Here is a 21,836-nt window from a genome sequence, read left to right as displayed (position 1 = left end):
TAGAATAAGACATAGCTGTAGTGATGGCAACTAGTAATGAAATGAAACTCTGCCTGAATTTCATTTCCTTTTTAACTAGCAGTAAAGCAATGCATGTTTCAGGATATTCCAAAAATAGCAAAATAGTGCAGTACATCTAATGTTACTCTTTAAGGAGTTGTTTTCTTCTTCTAGAATCAGCTGTTTAGAACAGATTTGCTTGACTGCTTTCAGTGAACATGTTGTCCATAAGCGGGTGTTAACATTTTCCACCACATTCTGCAGACATCCAGACAAATAAGTATCAGTGTGTTCTCAGAAATCTCATGCAGCTTTATAGACACATGCATCACGTTCTCCCCTGTGTGATAGAGAGTGTTATAGTGCTGCTGTATTTCATTTAAAACCAGCAACTTTCAAAAAAAATTCCGTTTAATTTTGGGATAAGAAGCTCTAGGTCCGAATTAGTCACACTAAGGGCAGGACCTGCATGTCAAAAAAGTCGATTGAGTTGTCGTTCAAATGAATGCTGTTGTTGCAAAGTTGCAATACATTGTGCTTCATAGTACTGGACACCATAGGAGTCCATTCCATCATAGCAAGGGACAGAACAAAGATTGAAAAGGGAACTAATATTGTAGGGAGCACTATTTTGGTTTGTTCCTCAGCACCCTTTATCAGGGCAAGTAAAGTAAAGTTTATTTATTAGTCACAAGTAGGCTTACATTAACACTGCAATGAAGTTACTGTGAAAATCCCCTAGTCCCCACGCTCCGGCGCCTGTTCGGGCACACCCAGGAAGGATTTAGCATGGCTGATCCACCTAACCACGTCTTTGGGAGGAAACGGGACAACCCGGAGGAAACCCACGCACGGGGGGAATGTGCAGACTCCACACAGACAGTGACCCAAGCTGGGAATTGAACCCAGGGCCCTGGCGCTGTGAGGCAGCAGTGCTAACCATTGTGCCACCATGCCGGGCAGCATGGTGACAGGCCAATTGCTTTCCTTCTGAGCAATGAAGCTGAGTAACATGGAGATCAAAGGATGAGAAAAAAGACAAAAAATACATATTATTATAATTATAAGGATAATTTTATTTTGAACAGTGTAGCCTTAAATTTAGGGTAAAATGAAGAGGGTCATTTGACCAGTTCTGAACTCTGCTTGATCATAAGCTGGGGTGGATTGATTTTCAGAGACAAAGAAAATCTTAGATTGTTTTACCGAGAAGAAGGAGCAAGGTATTTATGCTTGGAGCAAATGGCAGCAGTCTCTGAGTTTACAATGAGTAGATCCTGAGTCTCTGAAAGGCCCAGAAAAGTGTTATGGGTATCTGGTTTAAACAGTTGTGCTGGAAACTATCCATTTATTTCTAAGATGAAAGGGTGTTGAGATCAAAGATAGTTAATAAATATTTCAACCAAGATGCAATGTTCATGTGTTTCACATTGTCATAGAAGAAAGGGATAAAGGAAGCTATTTTTGAGATCAGGTTACTGGCTGCCCTACAAATCAATAAATATCACAGGCGGACAAAGGTTCCTTGTGATCAGCAGAGAAAAAGGCTGCTTGACTTTCCAAACCCCCACAGTCGGATACGGGAGGGGGACAGTCTCTAGTTGAAGCCTTCTACAAACTCTGGGAGATTTATTCTGGCATGGCTGGAGATCGGAAGAATTATTGGAATAGGCTTTACTGCCGGTGATAGATTTAAGAAACTGTCCAAAAACCGAGGAAAGCACGTAAAGACAGTCGTTCGAAGTTACTACGTGGTGAAGTGGGGATACAAGAACCAATTGGAAGTTGGGAGCATCAGTGAACTGTTAGCTAGAAGGATGATAATTCCATGGAGAATGTGTAATGTGATAAATATGAAAGGTAAAGGTTCCTCTTTGTAGTTTCAAGTACAAGTTGCCTCCAAAATAAATAGTCAATGGTGTTTTTAATAATTTGTTACAGCAATAGTTTTGAAATCCTACCATGTAATTCCTTCAGCTAGCAACTAAGATCATGGGCAAAATTTTTCATTAATTTGGCTTAGGGTTGTTTAGACAAGAAAAACCAGTGAATAACCCATTGGTGACATCAGTGAACTCTCATGCTGTATTTTTAGGCACTTGGAAATTTTTTTCACAAGTTTCACACCACGCACATGACAGGCTGGCTCTGATTTGCCCGCCCCAGTATTGCGTGAGCGCTTCAATAAAGAGGGTGCACCATTTAAACACCTCAGCACTTGTTCCAAGTCCAGTCAAAAGGATGGCATGCTGGGTAGGCTGGTTTTCTGAAAGAATACTCCCCAGAATGCTGGATGTGCCGGAGTAGAGGCTGAACATACAGCACCCTCGGGCTGGCTGAAGAGTAACCAGCACGGTCACCAAACCCACATGGGAGGCAGTGACAACGCTGGTAAGCACAAGTTCCCTGCACAGAAAGGAGATGAATGTCTTCCTCTGTGCAGCCATGTTAAGTCACCCACTCACACACTCATCACACATCCATGGGAGCTCATCACTGCCACCTCATGGGTCCCCACCACTCTCTCTTCCACAAGCCTCCTCATTTGCCCTGCACCTCCTCTTCTCAGCACACTCCAGCTCCCACTCACCAACCACAAATGCCATGCACCCTTACCATCTGACCCAGCATGCATCCTGTTTACACTTTCCTCATCTGTCTCCCTGCAGGACAAGCTAGCTAACAATAAAAAGGAGAGAGCATAGATGGACAGGGACATGTGCAAAGTGAAAACCCTCTCACTGATCAAGAACAGAGTCCTCCAGCTTGCAGCAAAGGAAGAGGACCGTACCTGCGCTAAGAGCAAGGTGAATGCAAGAGATAAAAGTGAGGACCCACACCATAATCATCAATCTGCCCAGATTAACATGAGTTTTCTCTTTCCTATCGTTATGTCTTGCCATGCACTAATCCCACATCCCTTTCCTTGCAGGAAAGTCAATGGAGCAGCCCAGTCCATTCACAAGTGTGGCTTTGGAGACCAGCCAGTAAAGTAGCTCTGACAAATTCTCAGATGTTCCCATTGAAGAGGCATCACAGGTGTTGCCTGCACCTCCACCAGCACAGAGACACACACAGTTCAGCTGAAATTAGTAGGACAGGCTTCTGGGTCACTAACTGGTGAGCACCTCACTTCTGATGATCCACAACAGTTGGAAGCAGGTTTGTCCCAGAGATCTGGCACTCAAAGGACACCTGGAGGCCAAGACACTGCTGAGCTGCAGTCAGATGACATGCCTCTGGACTCGGTCATCCCTCAGCTGCTGGAGTTACAAAGGTAGAGTCAGGGACATTAGGAAGGGATGTCAGCTTTACTGCTTGGATTGCAAGGTCGACTGGAGGAGATTATGCCATCACTCCGAGGTAACCAAGTCAACACAGCGAGGGTGGCGGCTGCAGTGGAGACCTTGGTGCAGGATGTGCTCTCCATGACGGCGGATGTTCACTGCATGGTTCAGACCATGCACTCACAGTTCAGGGAATGAACTCCATGGTTCAGGGCATCAAGAGCATGGTGGAGGCACTTGTAGGCATCCAGGGATGCTGTTGCCAGAGGATGCCAGGGCTTCTGGACCTCACTCCAGCTGCCCCTTCAACCCAAGGACGAATCCAGTGGCCCCCAAGTTTCCATAAGGAGTAGGAGCACCTGGTGTATAGCCTGGGGCCTTCTACCCAAGAGACCCTGGTGGTGTCCAGCCTATCTGAGTCCCCTCTTCCTGTGAGCAACACTGCTGCAGCCCCACACACCAAGGGGGGTGGCACCACCAAACTTATGCTGCCTTGAAGCAGGTCGGGTCCTTCAGGTCTCGGTTCTCCAGAGGATGCTCACCAAGATCATCACAGACACCATGGTCTGGCTGACAACAGGCCTCCTCCACCTCAGTTGTGGATCCTGGGAAAACACCAAGGTGAGTTAGCGTCAGAGTTAGGAAGGTAAAGAAATGAGAGTTGCACAATGTGTTGTTAGCCACTTGTACATAGCGAGCAGGTGTTGTTAGCCACTTGTACATAGCGAGCACTTCTGTGAGTGTGTGAACACCTCTGTAAAGTATTAAACCTAATGTCTTGTACCGTCTTACTGCCTCCTTGCTCTCAGACTCCTTTGCTACATAACCTGCCAGAAACACAGTAGCATACATCTAATATGCAAAGGCTGGATGCTGACAAACAGCACTGCTTCCATCACCCGTTTACGAGGATGTTAGCCCACTGGTTGGCCTTCCCTCACACTGACTGGACACACTCATGCCAGTATCACCCTGGCCACTCCTCTATGGTCAGCCTCACCACTCAACCCAGTCATTGGGAAAGTCTGATCTCAGCACAAGTGCAGCGACACCCATGTGAGAGCTGTTTCTCTGGCACCAGTGACACTGATCATCAGGGGTACACTTTAACTATGGAGGAGCCTGCATCAGAGGAGATGGCTCTGTCTGCATATCATCCTGAGATTACTCTGGTCAGTGAGACTTCACGAGCTGCCTTCAGCCAGGCAGGAGTCGGCCATTTAGTTTATTTATTAGTGTCACAGTTAGGCTTACATTAACACTGCAATGAAGTTGCTGTGGAACTCCCCTAGTCGCCACACTCCAGCGCCTGTTCGGATACACTGAGGGAGAATTTAGCATGGCCAATGCACCTAAGCAGCACTTCTTTTGGACTGTGGGAGGAAACTGGAGCACCCGAAGGAAACCCACACAGACATGGGGAGAATGTGCAGACTCCAACGGACAGTGATCCAAGCTGGGAATCGAACACGGGTCCCTGACGCTGTGAGGCAGTAGTGCTAACCACTGTGCCGCCCATTGGCAGTCACTCTTTGAGGACCAATGTTCTGTCCTCATTGTAAGTCATTATCATCGTTCTGCATCATAAGGACCGTGGGCAACTTATGACACTTATGACTCTGTGGTCAAATTCCCCTCCAACTCGATTTTCAAGTTTGCTGACGACACCACCATAGTGGGTCAGACCTCAAACAATGACGAGACACAGTACAGGAATGAGATAGAGAATTTGGTGGATTGGTGCAACAACAGTAATCTCTTCCTCATCGTCAACAAAACGATGAAGATTGTCATCGACTTCAGGAAACATAAAGGAGAACATTCCCCTGTCTACTTCAATGGGGACGAAGCAGAAAGGGTTGAGAGCTTCACGTTTTTAGCTGTCCACATCACCAACAACTTGTCCTGGTCCCCCCATGCTGACACTATAGTTAAGAAAGCCTACCAATGTCTCTACTTTTTCAAAAGACTGAGGAAATTTGGCATTTCAGCTACGACTCTCACAGACCTTTACAGATGCACCATAGAAAGCATCCTTTCTGATTGTATCACAGCTTGGTATGGCTCCTGCTCTGCCCAAGACCACAAGAAAGTACAAAAGGTCATGAATGTAACCCAATCCATCATGCAAACCAGCCGCCTATCCATTGACCCTGTCTACACTTCCCGCTGCCTCGGCATAGCAGCCAGCATAATTAAGGACCCCTCACACCCCGGACATTCTCTCTTCCACCTTCTTCTGTTGGGAAAAAGATACAAAAATCTGAGGTCACATACCAACTGACTCAAGAACAGCTTCTTCCCTGCTGCTGTCAGACTTTTGAATGGACTTACCTTGCATTAAGTTAATCTTTCTCTGCACCCTAGCTATGACTGTAACACTACATTCTGCACTCTCTCCTTTCTTTCTCAATGAATGGTATGCTTTGTCTGTAGAGCACACGAGAAATAATACTTTTCGCTGTATACTAATACATGTGACAATAATAAATCGAATCAAATCAACTGCAGTTTCCCATGATAGGAGCAATATCTGGGGTGTAGTTGCACTGCTATTACTCAGTGAGAAAGAGCCATTTCCCATGATGGGACCTCAGTACCCACCCTGGTCCTAGCCACCCATGAAGCTTAGGTGCCCCAAGCTCTCCTGCTCATTCAGGCTCTGATGGCTAACCTCTGCTTCCTCCTGCGGTTCCCAGTCTTCAGTCTAGTTGGTCATTTCCTTGCCCTGCTCACACAGGTCAGCCAAAGGAGGGAATGCTGCACATAAATGGCTTTACAATATCCAAAACCTTCAGGGCAAACCCACAAGATTAAATGTGGCTTAATGCCTTTCATTCCCCACTGACTAAAAAATCTGGGATGTTGAATTGCTGTTTTAATAACTCCTTATAAAACTGTACAAAAACAGCATGCATTTGAATCATAGAATCCTACAGTGCAGAAGGAGGCTATTTGGCCCATCGAGTCTGCACCGACCACTATCCCACCCAAGCCCTATCCCCATCGACTCCCCATGGTTGCAGTAGACAATATACTTGTTATGAATTGACTGGTGAATAGTACATATCCATCCAATTAAGAATATTCTAGATGCTTCATAGAAGAATGGAGCAATCAGTTATAGGTCTGAAGTAAGCCAATTAAGTGGTATCTTATGTAAGCTGTAATTGAGATTTGCAACTCTATGCTTACCATATGGAGTATGTGAGGTGCTCTAAACTAGAACCATTAAATCCAACTAAAAGCCCAATTATATTGAATCTCAAATTTGGAACTTGATTCAGTGTCTACTGCTGCCACCAGACTGTCTTTGCAGAACCATTTGCCCTGATCCTGGTTGAAGCATTCCTCATTAGTATATTTACCAACAAGTAGTGATAAGCACCATGTCTGTCTGAGTTAGATGGATTCAAATTCAGGCTGCAAAGATGGAAAAAAGGAGTAATAACTGCTGAACTCAACCCTCACAGCAGTATTTATTTGCGGCATAATATTCTGAGTTCTGTGTTAGAAAATATTGTCAAAGTCACAATTGCCCAAAAAATGTGTGAGTAGTCAAACACCACTGAAATAACTTGAGATTTATAGATCTCTCATAACAAATCAAAGATTCCTACTCACTCCATACAATGAATTACTTCTGAAAGCAGTAGCTGTTATTAAAGGTGAAATCATCCCAATCACTTGGAGACAGACAACAAGGTGGGACCAGGAGCAACTTGATCAGCCATGATCAAAATGAATGGCAGAGCGGGCTCGAAGGGCCGAATAGCCGACTCCTACTTCTATTTTCTACGTTTCTTAACTTCTGAAAAATACACGTCAAGTCAGCAGCTTAATACATTCCCGTCGGGCAATCTTTACTTAGGTGAGTTTACCTGCCACGATCGCGGCAGCAGCCAGGAGCCAATCTGCAGAGTTGCATACTCATTTGTGGGCTGATGGGGTTCCCAAACTCGGGTGGGCCCAGTAGGCACTTGGGGGTGGCTTCTGGTGGCTGCCTGGGGATGAGGGTGGGATGTGATGAGGGCCATGATGGAGCCAAGTCAGATAGGCTGGGTGATGAGACCAGAAAGATAAAGAAACTCGGTGCCCAGGGATTTGAGGGGATGGGGGCCGGGGGGGGGCGGGGGGGGCGCGGTTGGGAATGTCAACCTATGCATCTGCAGTCTAGGAGCCTTAAGTGTAAAGGGATGACAGCTATGAGTTCTCTGAATTATTATTAGCCTATTAGCTCTGCCTCTCCTTGAAGGAGAAAGCAATTGTGCCCTGCTGCATTCATGAGACTCATGCTTGTGACACTAATTGGCCATCAAAAGTTAACCCTTGTCAACATCAGCTCTCCACAGTCTCAAAGTCAAGGAATGGCATTAAAGCCTCAAGTTTGAGGCCTCTAAGCATGGTGGCACAGGATCAAGAGGCAATTGCGTCACTTCTCTGTCTGGTCCCCAGTGCCCGCCACTCAAGATCCACCAGCACCGTGTCTCCTTCCTGGAGCTGTCCAACATCATTTGCCGATGAAGACTCTGCCTAACTAAGAAGACGGTGCAACACCTGTGCCATGTCCTTGTGGTGGTGGAGGCCACCTGCTTGCTGTGGCAGCCCTCAACTTCTTTGCCATGGGGTCCCTCCAGGCATCCACCAGGGATCTCTGTGGTATCTCACACATATCCACCCACAACTGCATCCATGAGGTGAGGCTTACACTGTATGCAAGGTGTGTCGACTACATTCACTTTGGCCTGGACCAAGCCTGGCAGAATGAGAGGGCTATTGGGTTTGGGTATGTAGCTGGTCTGCCACAGGTGCCGTGGCTGGTAGGCTGCACCCATGTTGCTCTCCACACCCCATGGCACCAAGGAATCCCTTCATCAACCGGAAAGTGTTTCCCTCCTTCAATGTGCAGCTGGTGTGCAACCACCTGATACTTGTCCTGCCTGTGTCTGCTGGTTTTCTAGGGTGTGTACATGACAGATCCATCCTCGGCCAATCACAGAGCCCTGGAATCTTTGAGGGACATCCCAGGCTACAGAGATGGCTCCTTGGGAACATGGGATATCCCCTCAGGCCATAGAGGTATACAGCGCAGAAAAAAACCCTTCAGCCCATCGCATCTGCACCAATCAAAGACAAACTACCTAACTTTCTAATCCCATTTTCCAGCGCTTGGCCCATAGCTTTGTGTGCCTTGGCATCGAAAGTGCACATCTAAATACTTATTAAATATTATGAGGGTCTCTGCCTCCACCAACCTTTCAAGCAGTAAGTTCCAGATTCCCACCATGCTTTGGGTGAAAAGGATTTTCCTCACATCCCTTCTAAACCTCCTGCCCCTTAACTTAAATCTATGTCCCCGAGTCATTGATCCCACCTCCAAGGGGAAAGGTTTCTTCCTGTCTATCTATGCCCTCATAATTTTATACATCTCAATCATGTTCCCCCTCAGTCTCCTCTGCTGCAAGAAAAACAACCCCAGTCTATGCAATCTCTCTTCAAAACTAAAACGCTCCTCCACATCCTTTCCAATTCTATCACATCCATCCTATAATGTAGATTCCAAAGCTGCCCACAATACTCGAGCTGTAGTCTAACCAATGCTTTATATAGTTCCAACATAACCTCGCTGCTCTTAAACGTTATGCCTCAGCTAATAAAGGGAAGTATATCATATGCCTTCTTAACCACTTTATCCACCTGTCCTGCGACCTTAAGGGACCGGTGTGCATGCACAGTGCACGTGCACTGATCTCCCCACTGAGAGATCGGCACATGCGCAATGGCCCATTAAGCAATGTACAGACGGGATAAGGCCCCGCCACTTATTTTCCAGAGTGGATCACACTGAGGCACTCTGCAATGCTCAGAGCATCAGAGATTCATTCATTAAAATAATGGGTGGGAAATACTCCCATTTTCCCATCATTTGGGTCCTTACTTTTGGGAGTATCCTGGTCTTTCAGAAATGTCCCAAAATACTTCACGTGCAATGAATTACTTTGAAATTAAATCACTACATAGGCAAACACAGCAGTTATTACGCACAGTTTAAGATCCCACTGTGCGTAAATGAATGACCAGTTAATTTGTTGGGCAGTGTTGATTGTGGAATAAATGTTGGCCAGAACACTGGGAAAACTTCCTGTTGTTCACAAAACAGCACCAGATTTTCTTTCCTGCTCATCACTTATGCTAGTGTTTGAGTTTTCTATATCTCTTCCACCAAGATTATACCAATGGAGAAGATGGGCGGGATTTTACAGCCTCACTCAGGCGAGACCGGAAATTACTGCCCGAGGTCAACGGAGCTTTCCGTTGTCGGACCCTCGCCTGCTCCGATTCCATGGCGGGCGAGGTGGTAGAGTTCCGGTCGATAACTTGAGGAGAAATTCACGCCATGTACATGCTGGAGTGAGGGTCAAAGCACAACTTGAGAGTGCTGTTGACTGGACCACGCAGGCAAGCTGGTTTATTAGAAGAACATCATTTTTATGAGAATAGTGTTTTCCATCCTATTTCTGTTTGTATTCAACCAATGACACATTTCATCATGGGATGTACAGCTCTAGGGGAATTTCACAGTAACTTCATTGCAGTGTTAATGTAAGCTTTATTTGTGACTAATAAATAAACTTTACTTACTAACTCTGCCCCTGGTTGTTTTAACTGATTAACAATGCTGCCTCACAGCACCAGGGACCTGGGTTTGATTCTCGGCTTGGGTCACTGTCTGTGCGGAGTCTGTACATTCTCCCGGTGTCTGCGTGGGTTTCCTCCCGCAGCCCGAAAAACATGCTGGTTAGGTGCATTGGCCATGCTAAATTCTCCCTCAGTGTACCCGAACAGGCGCTGGACTCTGGCGACTAGAGGATTTTCACAGTAACTTCATTAGTGTTAACATAAGCCTACTTGTGACACTGATAAATAAATATGCTTTTCTTATGCAGAAGTTTCTAATTGTTAGAAGTTTGCTCTAGATACCTGCTGATTGGGAACGAGCCTCTTTAAGACCTGGCAGTCAAGCAAGCAGCATCTTCAAGCAAAGTCCACAGATTGGCAGCATCTACAGCACTACAGGGGGTTATATCAACAGCAACCTGGTGGCTGATGAGGAGTCACAGGAGTTTGATGATTTAATATTTGCCTTAAAAACTGGTGAGTGATTGATAAATAACTTGATGGTAGAAGTGAACATACCTTACTTTACCAGGTGGTTAGTTCATGCTAAGGCTCCTGTTTCTTAGGGAAACGGAGACTGCAGAGCTGATAGAACCACGAGGAAGAACTGTAATATTGGGTGTTTTTTATTGCAATGCCTTTATTGGGAATGAATCCAGTCCATAGCTGATTCTTGCTGTCACTGTATTGTCAGCCCTTTGCTACATGGTATCCTCATAGCAAATTGCACAACTCTGCATCTGTCAATCTTTAGACCCAGATCCTGGGATGTCCATGCCATTATAAAATAGATGTGCAAGGCCTTCAAAAATGGTTTGACACACCTTGGCAGGCATCTACTTAAGCTACAATGACACATCGGCTTTTCATGCCAATAAAAGCATGGCATACTATAATTAGAGAGTTTCCAAGAGAGGATCCAACACTGTTAGTTAGACGTAGACATATCCTCGTAACGTCATCTGCTCTATTGCTCCAGATTTCTCCGGGGAAAAGAGCTTCTGTGTGGACTAATCCCATCTCTCAAAGTTAAAGCTGTTTACCCACATTCCCCCACGCAGTTGTGCATCGATGGGTGTGCACAGAGCATGCATTGTGCAACCAGATCTATTTGGCATACACCGAGGGGATTCCCATTGCAAATTAAATAATTTATAACCGATACATGAGAAACCAACAGTAAAAAGGACGCAGAAAAAGAAACATTGTAAGAAATGGCTGAAATAGATTTATTACTGTGTCAGTTTTGTGGCCTCTAGCAGCACTCAATGCACATATAAATAACTATTTTTCACCTGACATCCTGCATAGCAAAACAACAGGAAATGGTCGAGCCCACGGAAGCTGCACTGACACATCACATGTTTCCAGTAACCCAATTATCACCCAAATGGTAGAGTGAGAAATATTCATAGAACATAGAACATTACAGCGCAGTACAGGCCCTTCGGCCCTCGATGTTGCGCCGACCAGTGAAACCAATCTAAAGCCCATCTAACCTACACTATTCCAATATCATCCATATGTTTATCCAATAACCATTTGAATGCTCTTAATGTTGACGAGTCTACTACTGCTGCAGGCAGGGCACTCCACGCCCTTACTACTCTCTGAGTAAAGAACCTACCTCTAACATCTGTCCTATATCTATCACCCCTCAATTTAAAGCTATGTCCGGTAGTGTTAGCCATCACCATCCGAGGAAAAAGGCTCTCACTATCCACCCTATCTAATCCTCTGATCTTCTTGTATGCCTCTATTAAGTCACCTCTTAACCTTCTTCTCTCTAACGAAAACAACCTCAAGCCCCTCAGCCTTTCCTCATACGATTTTCCCACCATACCAGGCAACATCCTGGTAAATCTCCTCTGCATCCTTTCCAACACTTCCACATCCTTCCTATAATGCGGCGACCAGAACTGTACGCAATACTCCAAGTGCGGCCGCACCAGAGTTTTGTACAGTTGCAACATGACCTCCTGGCTCCGAAACTCAATCCCTCTACCAATAAAACCTTACACACCGTACGCCTTCTTAACTACCCTATCAACCTGGGTGCCAACTTTCAGGGATCTATGCACATGGACACCCAGATCCCTCTGTTCATCCACACTACCAAGTATCTTACCATTAGCCCAGTACTCTGTATTCCTGTTACTCCTCCCAAAGTGAATCACCTCACACTTTTCCGCATTAAACGCCATTTGCCACCTCTCAGCCCAGCTCTGCAGCTTATCTATGTCCCTCTGTAACCTGCCACTTCCCTCCGCACTCTCTACAACTCCACCGACTTTAGTGTCGTCTGCAAATTTACTAACCCATCCTTCTACGCCCTCATCCAGGTCATTAATAAAAATGGCAAACAGCAGTGGCCTCAAAACAGATCCTTGCGGTACACCACTAGTAACTGAACTCCAGGATGAATATTTCCCATCAACCACCACCCTCTGTTTTCTTACAGCTAGCCAATTCCTGACCCAAACCACTAAATCACCCTCAATCCCATGTGTCCGTATTTTCTGCAAAAGCTTACCATGGGGAACCTTATCAACCGCTTTACCCTCATCCACCTCTTTGGTCACCTTCTCAAAGAACTCAATAAGGTTTGTGAGGCACGACCTACCCTTCACAAAACCGTGCTGACTATCCCTAATCAAATTATTCCTTTCCAGGTGATTATAAATCCTATCTCCTATAACCCAATACTTTGCCCACAACAGACATAAGGCTCACCGGTCTATAATTACCAGGGTTGTCCCTACTCCCCTTTTTGAACAAGGGGACAACGTTTGCTATCCTCCAGTCTTCTGGCACTGTTCCAGTAGACACTGACGACCCAAAGATCAAAGCCAAAGGCTCTGCAATCTCCTCTCTAGCCTCCCAGAGAATCATAGGATAAATCCCATCCGGCCCAGGGGACTTATCTATTTTTACCCTTTCCAGAATTGCTAACACCTCCTCCTTATGAACCTCAATCCCGTCCAGTCCAACAGCCTGCATCTCAGTACTCCCCTTGACACTGTCCCTCTCCAGTGTGAATACTGATGAAAAATATTCATTTAGTGCCTCTCCTATTTCTTCAGACTCCACGCACAACTTCCCACTCCTGTCCTTGACTGGCCCTAATCTTACCCTAGTCATTCTTTTACTCCTGACATACCTATAGAACGCTTTAGGGTTTTCCTTGATCCTACCTGCCAAAGACTTCTCATGACCCCTCCTGGTTCTTCTTAACTCTTCCTTTAGGTCCTTCCTGGCTAACTTGTAACTCTCAAGCTCCCTAACTGAGCCTTCACGTCTCATCTTTACATAAGTCTCCTTCTTCCTCTTCACAAGAGATTCAACCTCCTTAGTAAACCACGGTTCCCTCACACGTCTGCTTCCTCCCTGCCTGACAGGTACATATTTATCAAGGACGCGTAGCAGCTGTTCCTTGAACAAGTTCCTTGAACAAGTTCCACATTTCAATTGTGCCCATCCCCTGCAGTTTCCTTCCCCAACCTATGCCAGCTAAATCTCGCCTAATCGCATCATAATTTCCTTTCCCCCAGCTATAACTCTTGCCCTATCCTTTTCCATAGCTGAGGTAAATGTAATCAAATTGTGGTCACTGTCACTAAAGTGCTCACCTACCTCCAAATCTAACACCTGGCCTGGTTCATTACCCAGTACCAAATTCAAGTTCAGTTACTTCCACTACTTTTTGTCTGATTCTTTCATGGGATGCAGGGGTCGCTGGCTGGGCCAGCATTTGTTATCTATCCCTAATTGCCTTTGAACTCGGTGGCTTGCCAGGTCATTTTAGAGGGCAATTAAGAGGGCAATTCGCATTGCTGTGGCTCTGGAGTCACATGCAGGCCAGACCAGGTAAGGACGGCAGATTTCCTTCCCTGAAGGATATGAGTGAAACAGATGGGTTTGTACAACAATTGACAATGGTTTCATGGTCATCATTAGACTTCTTTTTTCAGATTTTTATTGAATTCTAATTTCTCCATCTGTGAGGATGGGATTTGAATCCCAGTCCCCAAAGGATTACCCTGGGTCTTTGGATTACCAGTGACAACAATACCACCATGTCAACACCTGAAGAAAGTATTGCTGCTCACTCTGTGGGCTGCATTTTCCTCCCAGGCGTGGGAAACAGGTGTTAGGACTGTTTCCGGGTCCTGAACCAGGCCCTGGGGGGGAGTCACTCACTCACATTTTCACAGCGTGCCCCTTTAATTGGCACAGAGACAGAATTTCCATTGAATCAGGGTGTTAAAAGCAAAATACTGCAGGTGCTGGAATCTGAAACAAGAACAGAAAACGCTGGAAAATCTCAGCCCTATCAGGTGGGCACCTGGCAGCAGGCCCTGGCTTGGTGTCAGGTGCCCACCTCCTTACAGCTAAATAAGCCCCTGCTGCTGTGGGAAAACAGAAGTGAACTGGAAAATCATAGTTGGCCTCCTTTATGTATCCTTGATTGCACCCTGAAGGAGAGTTAATGAGGGGATGGGTGATCCTGTTGGCTCTGATCCTGCCTGAACAAAACAGCCAATGCAAGGGATGACATCGGGAAAATGGTACAGCAGCTGGCACCAAGATCTTCAGGCCCCATCTACTTCTGTTCCTGCCCCTGGCAGGACCCGAAAATTCAACCCTATAACTTTCAATCCCCTTTCTGAAATTATAACAATTCAGTTTCTTCAAAAATGCCAGTTGATCTTGAATCTACTACTTTTTCTGGAACTTTGTCCTATATCTCACTATTCTGCGGAGTGAAGAGTTTTTCCTAATCTCTAGTCTTGAGGCTTTGAATTTGGTATTTGTGTCCTGTGGTCCATTGTTTGCTGCTTAAGTCCAATAGTATGTTCTTTATCTGTAAACTGTGTTCAGAAATGTCCACAAGTAGTTTCGCTACAATGTTTGTTATGCAAACTGTCCTCTTTGGTCATTGGCATTGGGATTCTACCGCCCTGCCCACCACAGAATTGGGGCAGGCGAGGAGCGGACAATGGAAATGTCCATTGACATTTACAGTCTCGGGTCGAGCAAGGCCATAAAATCCCATCTCTTGCAATGCAAAAGTGCCCTCAGCGGCACTTTTGCTTTTTATGGAACCCTGAAAAATACCAACTAAAGCTTCACAAATGTCACTTTAAATTTCTTGAGAAATCTAGGATGTATCTCATCTGGCACAGCAACTTTGTAGATGTCTAATCCTTGCACAAAGCACATTTTTACTAATTTCTGATATGTGCTTTGGGATCAAATGAACGTCAGAGTTGTGGGTGAGAATTTTAACTCCCGGGCAGGCAAATAGTTTACCAAATAGTCGGCCTGCGTGAGAATGGCAGCGGGAGCCCGAGACAACTTTAACAACAGAATCTCATTAGATTGCCACTTTCTACCCAAGTCGGGAGGAAAGACAGGATCCAGGTGAGCGCCATCAAAATACCAATTCATCGCAATATTCAAGTTATACTAGCATCGAGGAAATTATTCCTCTCCTTGATGCCTGTTCTGAATCAGTGCCTTATATGATGTGGACAGAGGTTTTGCTCTAACTAGGCCTCATGTATGTTACATGTTACAATGTAACAGAGGTGTGCTCTTGAAAACACAGAAAGTTAGTATGCAGGTGCAGCAAGCAATTTGGAAGGCAAATGGCATGTTGACCTTTATTTCAGGGCAATTGGAATACAGTAATAAAGAAGTCATTTTAACGGTTGAACAGAGGCTTGGTGAGACCATACCTGGAAGACTGTGTGCAGTTTTAAGAAAGGATATACTTGTTTTGGAAGTGGTACTATGAAGTATAACTAGATTGGTTCCTGGAATGAGGGGGCCCTAAGATAAAAGGCTGAGTAAATTGGGCCTATAGAAACAGAGAAACATAGAAAACTACAGCACAAAACAGGCCCTTCGGCCCCACAAGTTGTGCCGAACATATCCCTACCTTTTAGGCCTACCTATAACCCTCCATCCTATTAAGTCCCATGTACTCATCCAGGAGTCTCTTAAAAGACCCTATTGAGTTTGCCTCCACCACCACTGACGGCAGCCGATTCCAATCGCCCACCACCCTCTGTGTAAAAAACTTCCCCCTAACATTTCCCCTGTACCTACCCTCCCCAGCACCTTAAACCTGTGTCCTCTCGTAGCAGCCATTTCCACCCTGGGAAAAAGCCTCTGAGAGTCCACCCGATCTATGCCTCTCAACATCTTATATACCTCTATTAGATCTCCTCTCATCCTACGTCTCTCCAAGGAGAAAAGACCGAGCTCCCTCAGCCTATCCTCATAAGGCATGCCACTCAATCCAGGCAACATCCTTGTAAATCGCCTCTGCACCCTTTCAATCTTTTCCACATCCTTCCTGTAATGAGGCGACCAGAACTGAGCACAGTACTCTAAGTGGGGTCTGACGAGGGTCTTATATAGCTGCATCATTATCCCCGGACTCCTAAACTCAATCCCTCGATTGATAAAGGCCAGCACACCATACGCCTTCTTAACCACCTCCTCCATCTGCGGGGCCGATTTTAGAGTCCTATGGACCCGGACCCCAAGGTCCTTCTGATCCTCCACAGTACGAAGAGTCTTTCCCTTTATATTGTACTCCTTCATCCCATTTGACCTGACAAAATGGACCACTACGCATTTATCTGGGTTGAAGTCCATCTGCCACTTCTCTGCCCAGTCTTGCATCCTATCTATGTCCCTCTGTAACTTCTGACATCCCTCCAGACTATCCACAACCCCACCAACCTTCGTGTCGTCGGCAAACTTACCAACCCATCCCTCCACTTCCTCATCCAGGTCATTTATGAAAATGACAAACAGCAAGGGTCCCAGAACAGATCCCTGAGGCACACCACTGGTGACCGACCTCCAATTAGAAAAAGATCCATCGATACACACTCTCTGCCTCCTTTGGGCAAGCCAGTTCTGGATCCACAGGGCAGCAGCTCCTTGGATCCCATGCCCTCTCACTTATTCTCTGGAGTTTAAAAGAATGAGAGGTGATCTCATTGAAACATGTAAGATTCGGAAAGGGCGTGACAGAGTCGACAGTTTCTGCTGACTGGGACCAAATTTGGGACCAAATGAACGTCAGAGTTAAGGGTGAGAATTTTAACTCCCGGGCAGGCTAAAACATCAGGCACAGTCTCAACGTAAGAGGTCAATCTGTTAGGACTGAGATGGGGAGGAATTACTTTACTGAAAAGGTTGTGAATCTTTGGCCACCCAATACCTTTCCGTGTAATTTTGCCAGCATTCCCACCTCCCATTCCATCCCCAGGGGCTGGTAAGATTCAGCTCACTGTGACTATTGTCCTACACAAATCAGAAGACAGTTTGTTAATTGGTTTCATGACATCTATGTCAGTTAAATGCTGATCTCTATGAAGAATTATTCTGTGTAGACCTACAGCATAGAACATTTTAGGAGTATAATCATTATGTACCTGCATTCAATTTTAACAGCAGTAAATTAAAAGGTGCGGTCAGCATATGTTATAGGATATTAAGGGCTATTCAGGTATGAGTCAAGTGCAGCTCTTAAAATAGACATCACAGTAATAAAAACAATTTGAACATGCACTTTGTGACCTAGTAACATAGCATAACAACTGCTACAACTTACAAACTGGACCTAGCGCTAAAATTCTTTGCTCCGATTGGGATATCAACACATTGGATGGCCCACTTTTTTTAAAACACTGGTACAGACAACATTAATATAATCAAGTGACTGACAGCAAATTCCATGACTTTTTACAAGGCCAGATTACTTACAGCCCAAGAAGCATTGTTTTCAAAGGCATAGATTTCAGTTCGATAGGGTGTCTCCAGCGGCATCGACATGGGCATCTAGAGTGCGCACCGGAGACCTGATGAGACAAGCCCTACTAGCTAATATGCCAGCAGACTGGCTAATTTGGACTACAGAGGTCCCAGAAAATAAATTTATGCCTTCAGAGTATAAAGGGCAAGCATTAAGCTTCAAGGTGGGCACTGCATTAGAATTAGTTAAAGGGCCAAGCACAAATCTTACAGGAAAGGTCTTTTTTAAGAATCTCTGCGACTGCCTAGTGTCTGGAGGTACTCCAAAGTGATTTTGCAAGTGTCATGGTGAGTTCCTGGATTTGACAGAAAGAGTTGCAGTGTTTTTACAGGCTGAACAGAGGATAACATGACCCATCGACACAGCGGCTGTAACAGGCATGGGGGCAGCGTCTCTGGGTCTCCGAACTACAGGGAGATGGAGCAGTAAATTTCAGAGTAAATAAAGTGTAACTGTTTCCAATGATGCAGGCTTTGGTAACAAGTGGACACCAATTTAAGATGATTAGCTAAAGAACCAGAGGCGACATGAAGAAGCTTTTCTTACTCAGCAAGTTGTTGTGATTTGAAATGCACTGCTTGAAAGAGTGGAAACAGATTCAATAGTTTCATTCAAATGAGAATTAGGTAAATAAACAGAGAGGAAAAAGAAATACAGGGCCGTGGGTAAAGAGCAGGTGAATGGGATTAATTGGATGGCTGTTTCCAACAGCCAGCACAGTCATGGTGGGTTGAATGGCCTATTTCAGTGCAACTTCATTTGCATATCCCATAAAAAGAAAATATAGAACAGGAGCAGTTTGTAAAAATAGGGTGAGTGAGGACAACACTCTGTAAACAGATACAAGAGGATTTTGAAGTCAACACATTGGAAGATAAGAAACCAGTATAGGCCAGTAAAAAAATGGGAGAAGCACAACTTAATTTTGGCTTGGCTAAGGGTCATAGAATGTTTGATGAGTTGAAATTTAAACTAAAACCTGTGCACACCAATGTTCACACATGTTCTTTCTAATAGGAGTTACTGGATAAATTAGAAGGCGATTTTAAAAAAATAACTTTAGTCAAGGGACAAGGGGTGGGATTTTATGGCCTTGCTCGTCTCAAAACCGTAAAATCCTGCCCAAGGTCAACGGATCTTTCCATGGTCTACCCCTCGCCTGCTCCGATTCCCGTGGTGGACGGGGTGGTAAAATTCCGGCCACTGAGACCAATTATACTACCATAAATGCGATCCCAACTTACCGACCAACTTGTTCAACACGACATCTGGTTCAGTATCATGCCATATGGTTTCTTTATCAACTGAGCCTTCTGGAGAATTTCTGTGTTACCATATTCAAAAAGATAACCTTCAACCGTTTCAGTTATTTCCAGGTGATAAATTCTGTATCATCTGTTGGAAAGAACAAATATGTCTCTCAGAGTTACTTTGAGTAAATTTTTCTTCTTGTCTCAGGTGCAGGCCTCAACTCCAGTGACAATGAATCATATCACGGAAGCCAAGATGGTGGAAGCATTGCTAACTCACAGATTGTGGAACTCCGAAGAATACCAATAGCAGACACTCACCTCTAACACTTTTTTTGTGCTTTTTGAATCAAATTTGTCCATATTTTTATACTTTACAAACATACTTCTTTTGCACTAAAATTTTGCATTTAAAAATGTAGAGCAGTGTTTTACTTTTCAATATTTGTACTACATTTTTGTAATGTTCAACTGATATTTGACCTTAGCCTTCAGTCAAATCTATTTAAAAATCATTTCCTGTAGGGTTTTTTTACATAGTTAGAGAGAAGTAAAATTTAAGTCACTGTGACTAACTTGGACATACAATTCATGTAGAATTTAGAACAAATTCTAAAATAAAAACCAGCAAAATATTTGCATCTTTCTTTCAAAGTAACACAATAAATTGTATTTTGTGTTTATTACTGATAGCTCAAATGTAAAAACAAGCCTATCTTTAAGTTCTTCCTATGGTGTTATTCTTGTATTGCCTATTGTGCTGATGTAGCTCATCCTCATACTACTTTCAGAGAATCATAAAAGCTTTACGGCACAAAAAGAGGCCACCATGTCTGCTTTAGCCGAAAAATAAACCAACCAGCCTAATCCCACTTACCGGCATTTGCTCTTTAGCCATAGAGTTATGATTCTTGAGCTGCCTACCCATACACCTTTTAAATAGAAACATAGAAGATAGGAGCCGAGAGAGGCTATTTGGCCCTTTGAGCCCACTCCACCATTCATCATGATCGTGGCTGATCGTCCAACTCAATAGCCTAATCCTGCTTTCTCCCCATAACCTTTGATCCCATTCGCCCCAAGTGCTAAATCTAGCCACCTCTTGAATACATTCAATGTTTTGGCATCAACTACTTCCTGTGGCAATGAATTCCACAGGCTCACCGCTCTTTGGGTCAAGAAATGTCTCCTCATCTCCGTCCTAAATGGTCTATCCCAAATCCTCAGACTGTGACCCCTTGTTCTGGACTCTCCCACCATCGGGAATATCCTCCCTGCATCTACCCTTTCTAGTCCTGTTAGAATTTTATTAGTCTCGATGAGATCCCCCCTCATTCGTTTGAACTCCAGCGAAAATAATCCTAATCTAGTCAATCTCTCCTCATACATCAGCCCCGCCATCGCCAGAATTAGCCTGATAAACCTTCCCTGCACTACCTCGAGAGCAAGAACATCCTTCCTCAGAAAAGGAGACCAAAACTCCACACAATATTCTAGGTGTGGCCTCACCAAGGCCCTGTATAATTGCAATAACACATCCCTGCTCCTGTACTCGAAACCTCTCGAAATGAGGGCCAACATACCATTTGCCTTCTTTACTGCCTTCTGCACCTGCATGCTTAGCTTCAGCGACTGGTGCACAAGGACACCCAGGTCCTGCTGCACACTCCCCTCTCCCAATTTACAGCAATTCAGGTAGTAATCTGCCTTCTTGCTTTTGCTTCCTAAGTGAATAACCTCACACTTATCCAATTTATACTGCATCTGCCATTGATTTGTCCATTCACCAACCTGTCCAGATCATTCTGAAGGATCTCTGCATCCTTGTCACAGTTCACCCTGCCACCCAACTTGGTATTATCTGCAAACTTTGAGATGTTACATTTTGTTCCCTCATCCAAATCATTAATATATATTGTGAATAGCTGGGGTCCCAGCACTGATCCCTGTGGCACCCCACTAGTTACAGCCTGCCAATTTGAAAAGCACCCATTAATTCCTATTCTTTGTTTCCTCTCTGCCATCCAGTTTTCTATCCATCTCAATACACTTCCCCCAATCCCATGTGCTTTAATCTTGCACAATAATCTCTTATGCCTCTAATTCCCTTTTAGGCAGAGCTCCATACCCATACGACCTGTGGGTGAAAACACTTTCCTTATCTCCCCTCTAATCGCACGGTGGCACAGTGGTTAGCACTGCTACCACACAGTGCCAGGGACCCGAGTTCGATTCCCCTCTTGGGTCACTGTCTGTGCGGATTCTCCCCATGTCTGTGTGGATTTCCTCTGGGTGCTCCAGTTTCCTCCCACAGTCTGAAAGATGTGCTGGTTACGTGCATTGGCCATGCTAAATTCTCCCTCAGTGCACCGAACAAGCGTCGGAGTGTGGCAACTAGGGGATTTTCACAGAAACTTCATTGCAGTGCTAATGTAAGCCGACTTGTGACACTAATAAATAAACATTAAACTTCACTGACCTCTCTACTAAGGTAAATCCACTCTATCCATGCCCTTACAATTTTGTATGTCTTAATCAAATCTACCCTCTGCCTCATCTGTTCCAAAGAAACCAATCCCAGCCTATCCAATCTTTCCTCAAAGCTGCATTTTCCAGTCCTGGCAACATCTTCATTAATCTCCTCTGTACCCTCTCTAATGCTGTTACACCGTTTCTGTAATGAGGTGACCAGAACTGCACACACTACTCAGGCTGTGGCCGATGTAATATTCTGTACAGTTCCAGCATAAACCCTTCCTGCTCTTATATTCTATACCTTGGCTA

General features: G+C 44.9%; 1 protein-coding gene across 1 annotated transcript in view; it reads left to right on the top strand.

The window, feature by feature from the left end:
* adgrv1 (adhesion G protein-coupled receptor V1) overlaps positions 1–19,867 on the top strand; it is a 504,809-nt gene extending 484,942 nt beyond the window's left edge. The window contains exons 88-89 of the mRNA XM_078213879.1: positions 10,265–10,442; positions 19,261–19,867. Of these exons, the coding sequence (XP_078070005.1) occupies positions 10,265–10,442; positions 19,261–19,379 (297 nt within the window). The 3' untranslated portion in view covers positions 19,380–19,867. The remainder of the gene's footprint in view (positions 1–10,264; positions 10,443–19,260) is intronic.
* Positions 19,868–21,836: the final 1,969 nt, after the last annotated feature.

This window comes from Mustelus asterias, chromosome 6 (genome assembly GCF_964213995.1).
Source record: "Mustelus asterias chromosome 6, sMusAst1.hap1.1, whole genome shotgun sequence".
Classification (NCBI taxonomy): Eukaryota; Metazoa; Chordata; class Chondrichthyes; order Carcharhiniformes; family Triakidae; genus Mustelus; species Mustelus asterias.
Note: the sequence above shows the minus strand (reverse complement) of the source record. Positions and strands in the feature narration are given on the sequence as shown.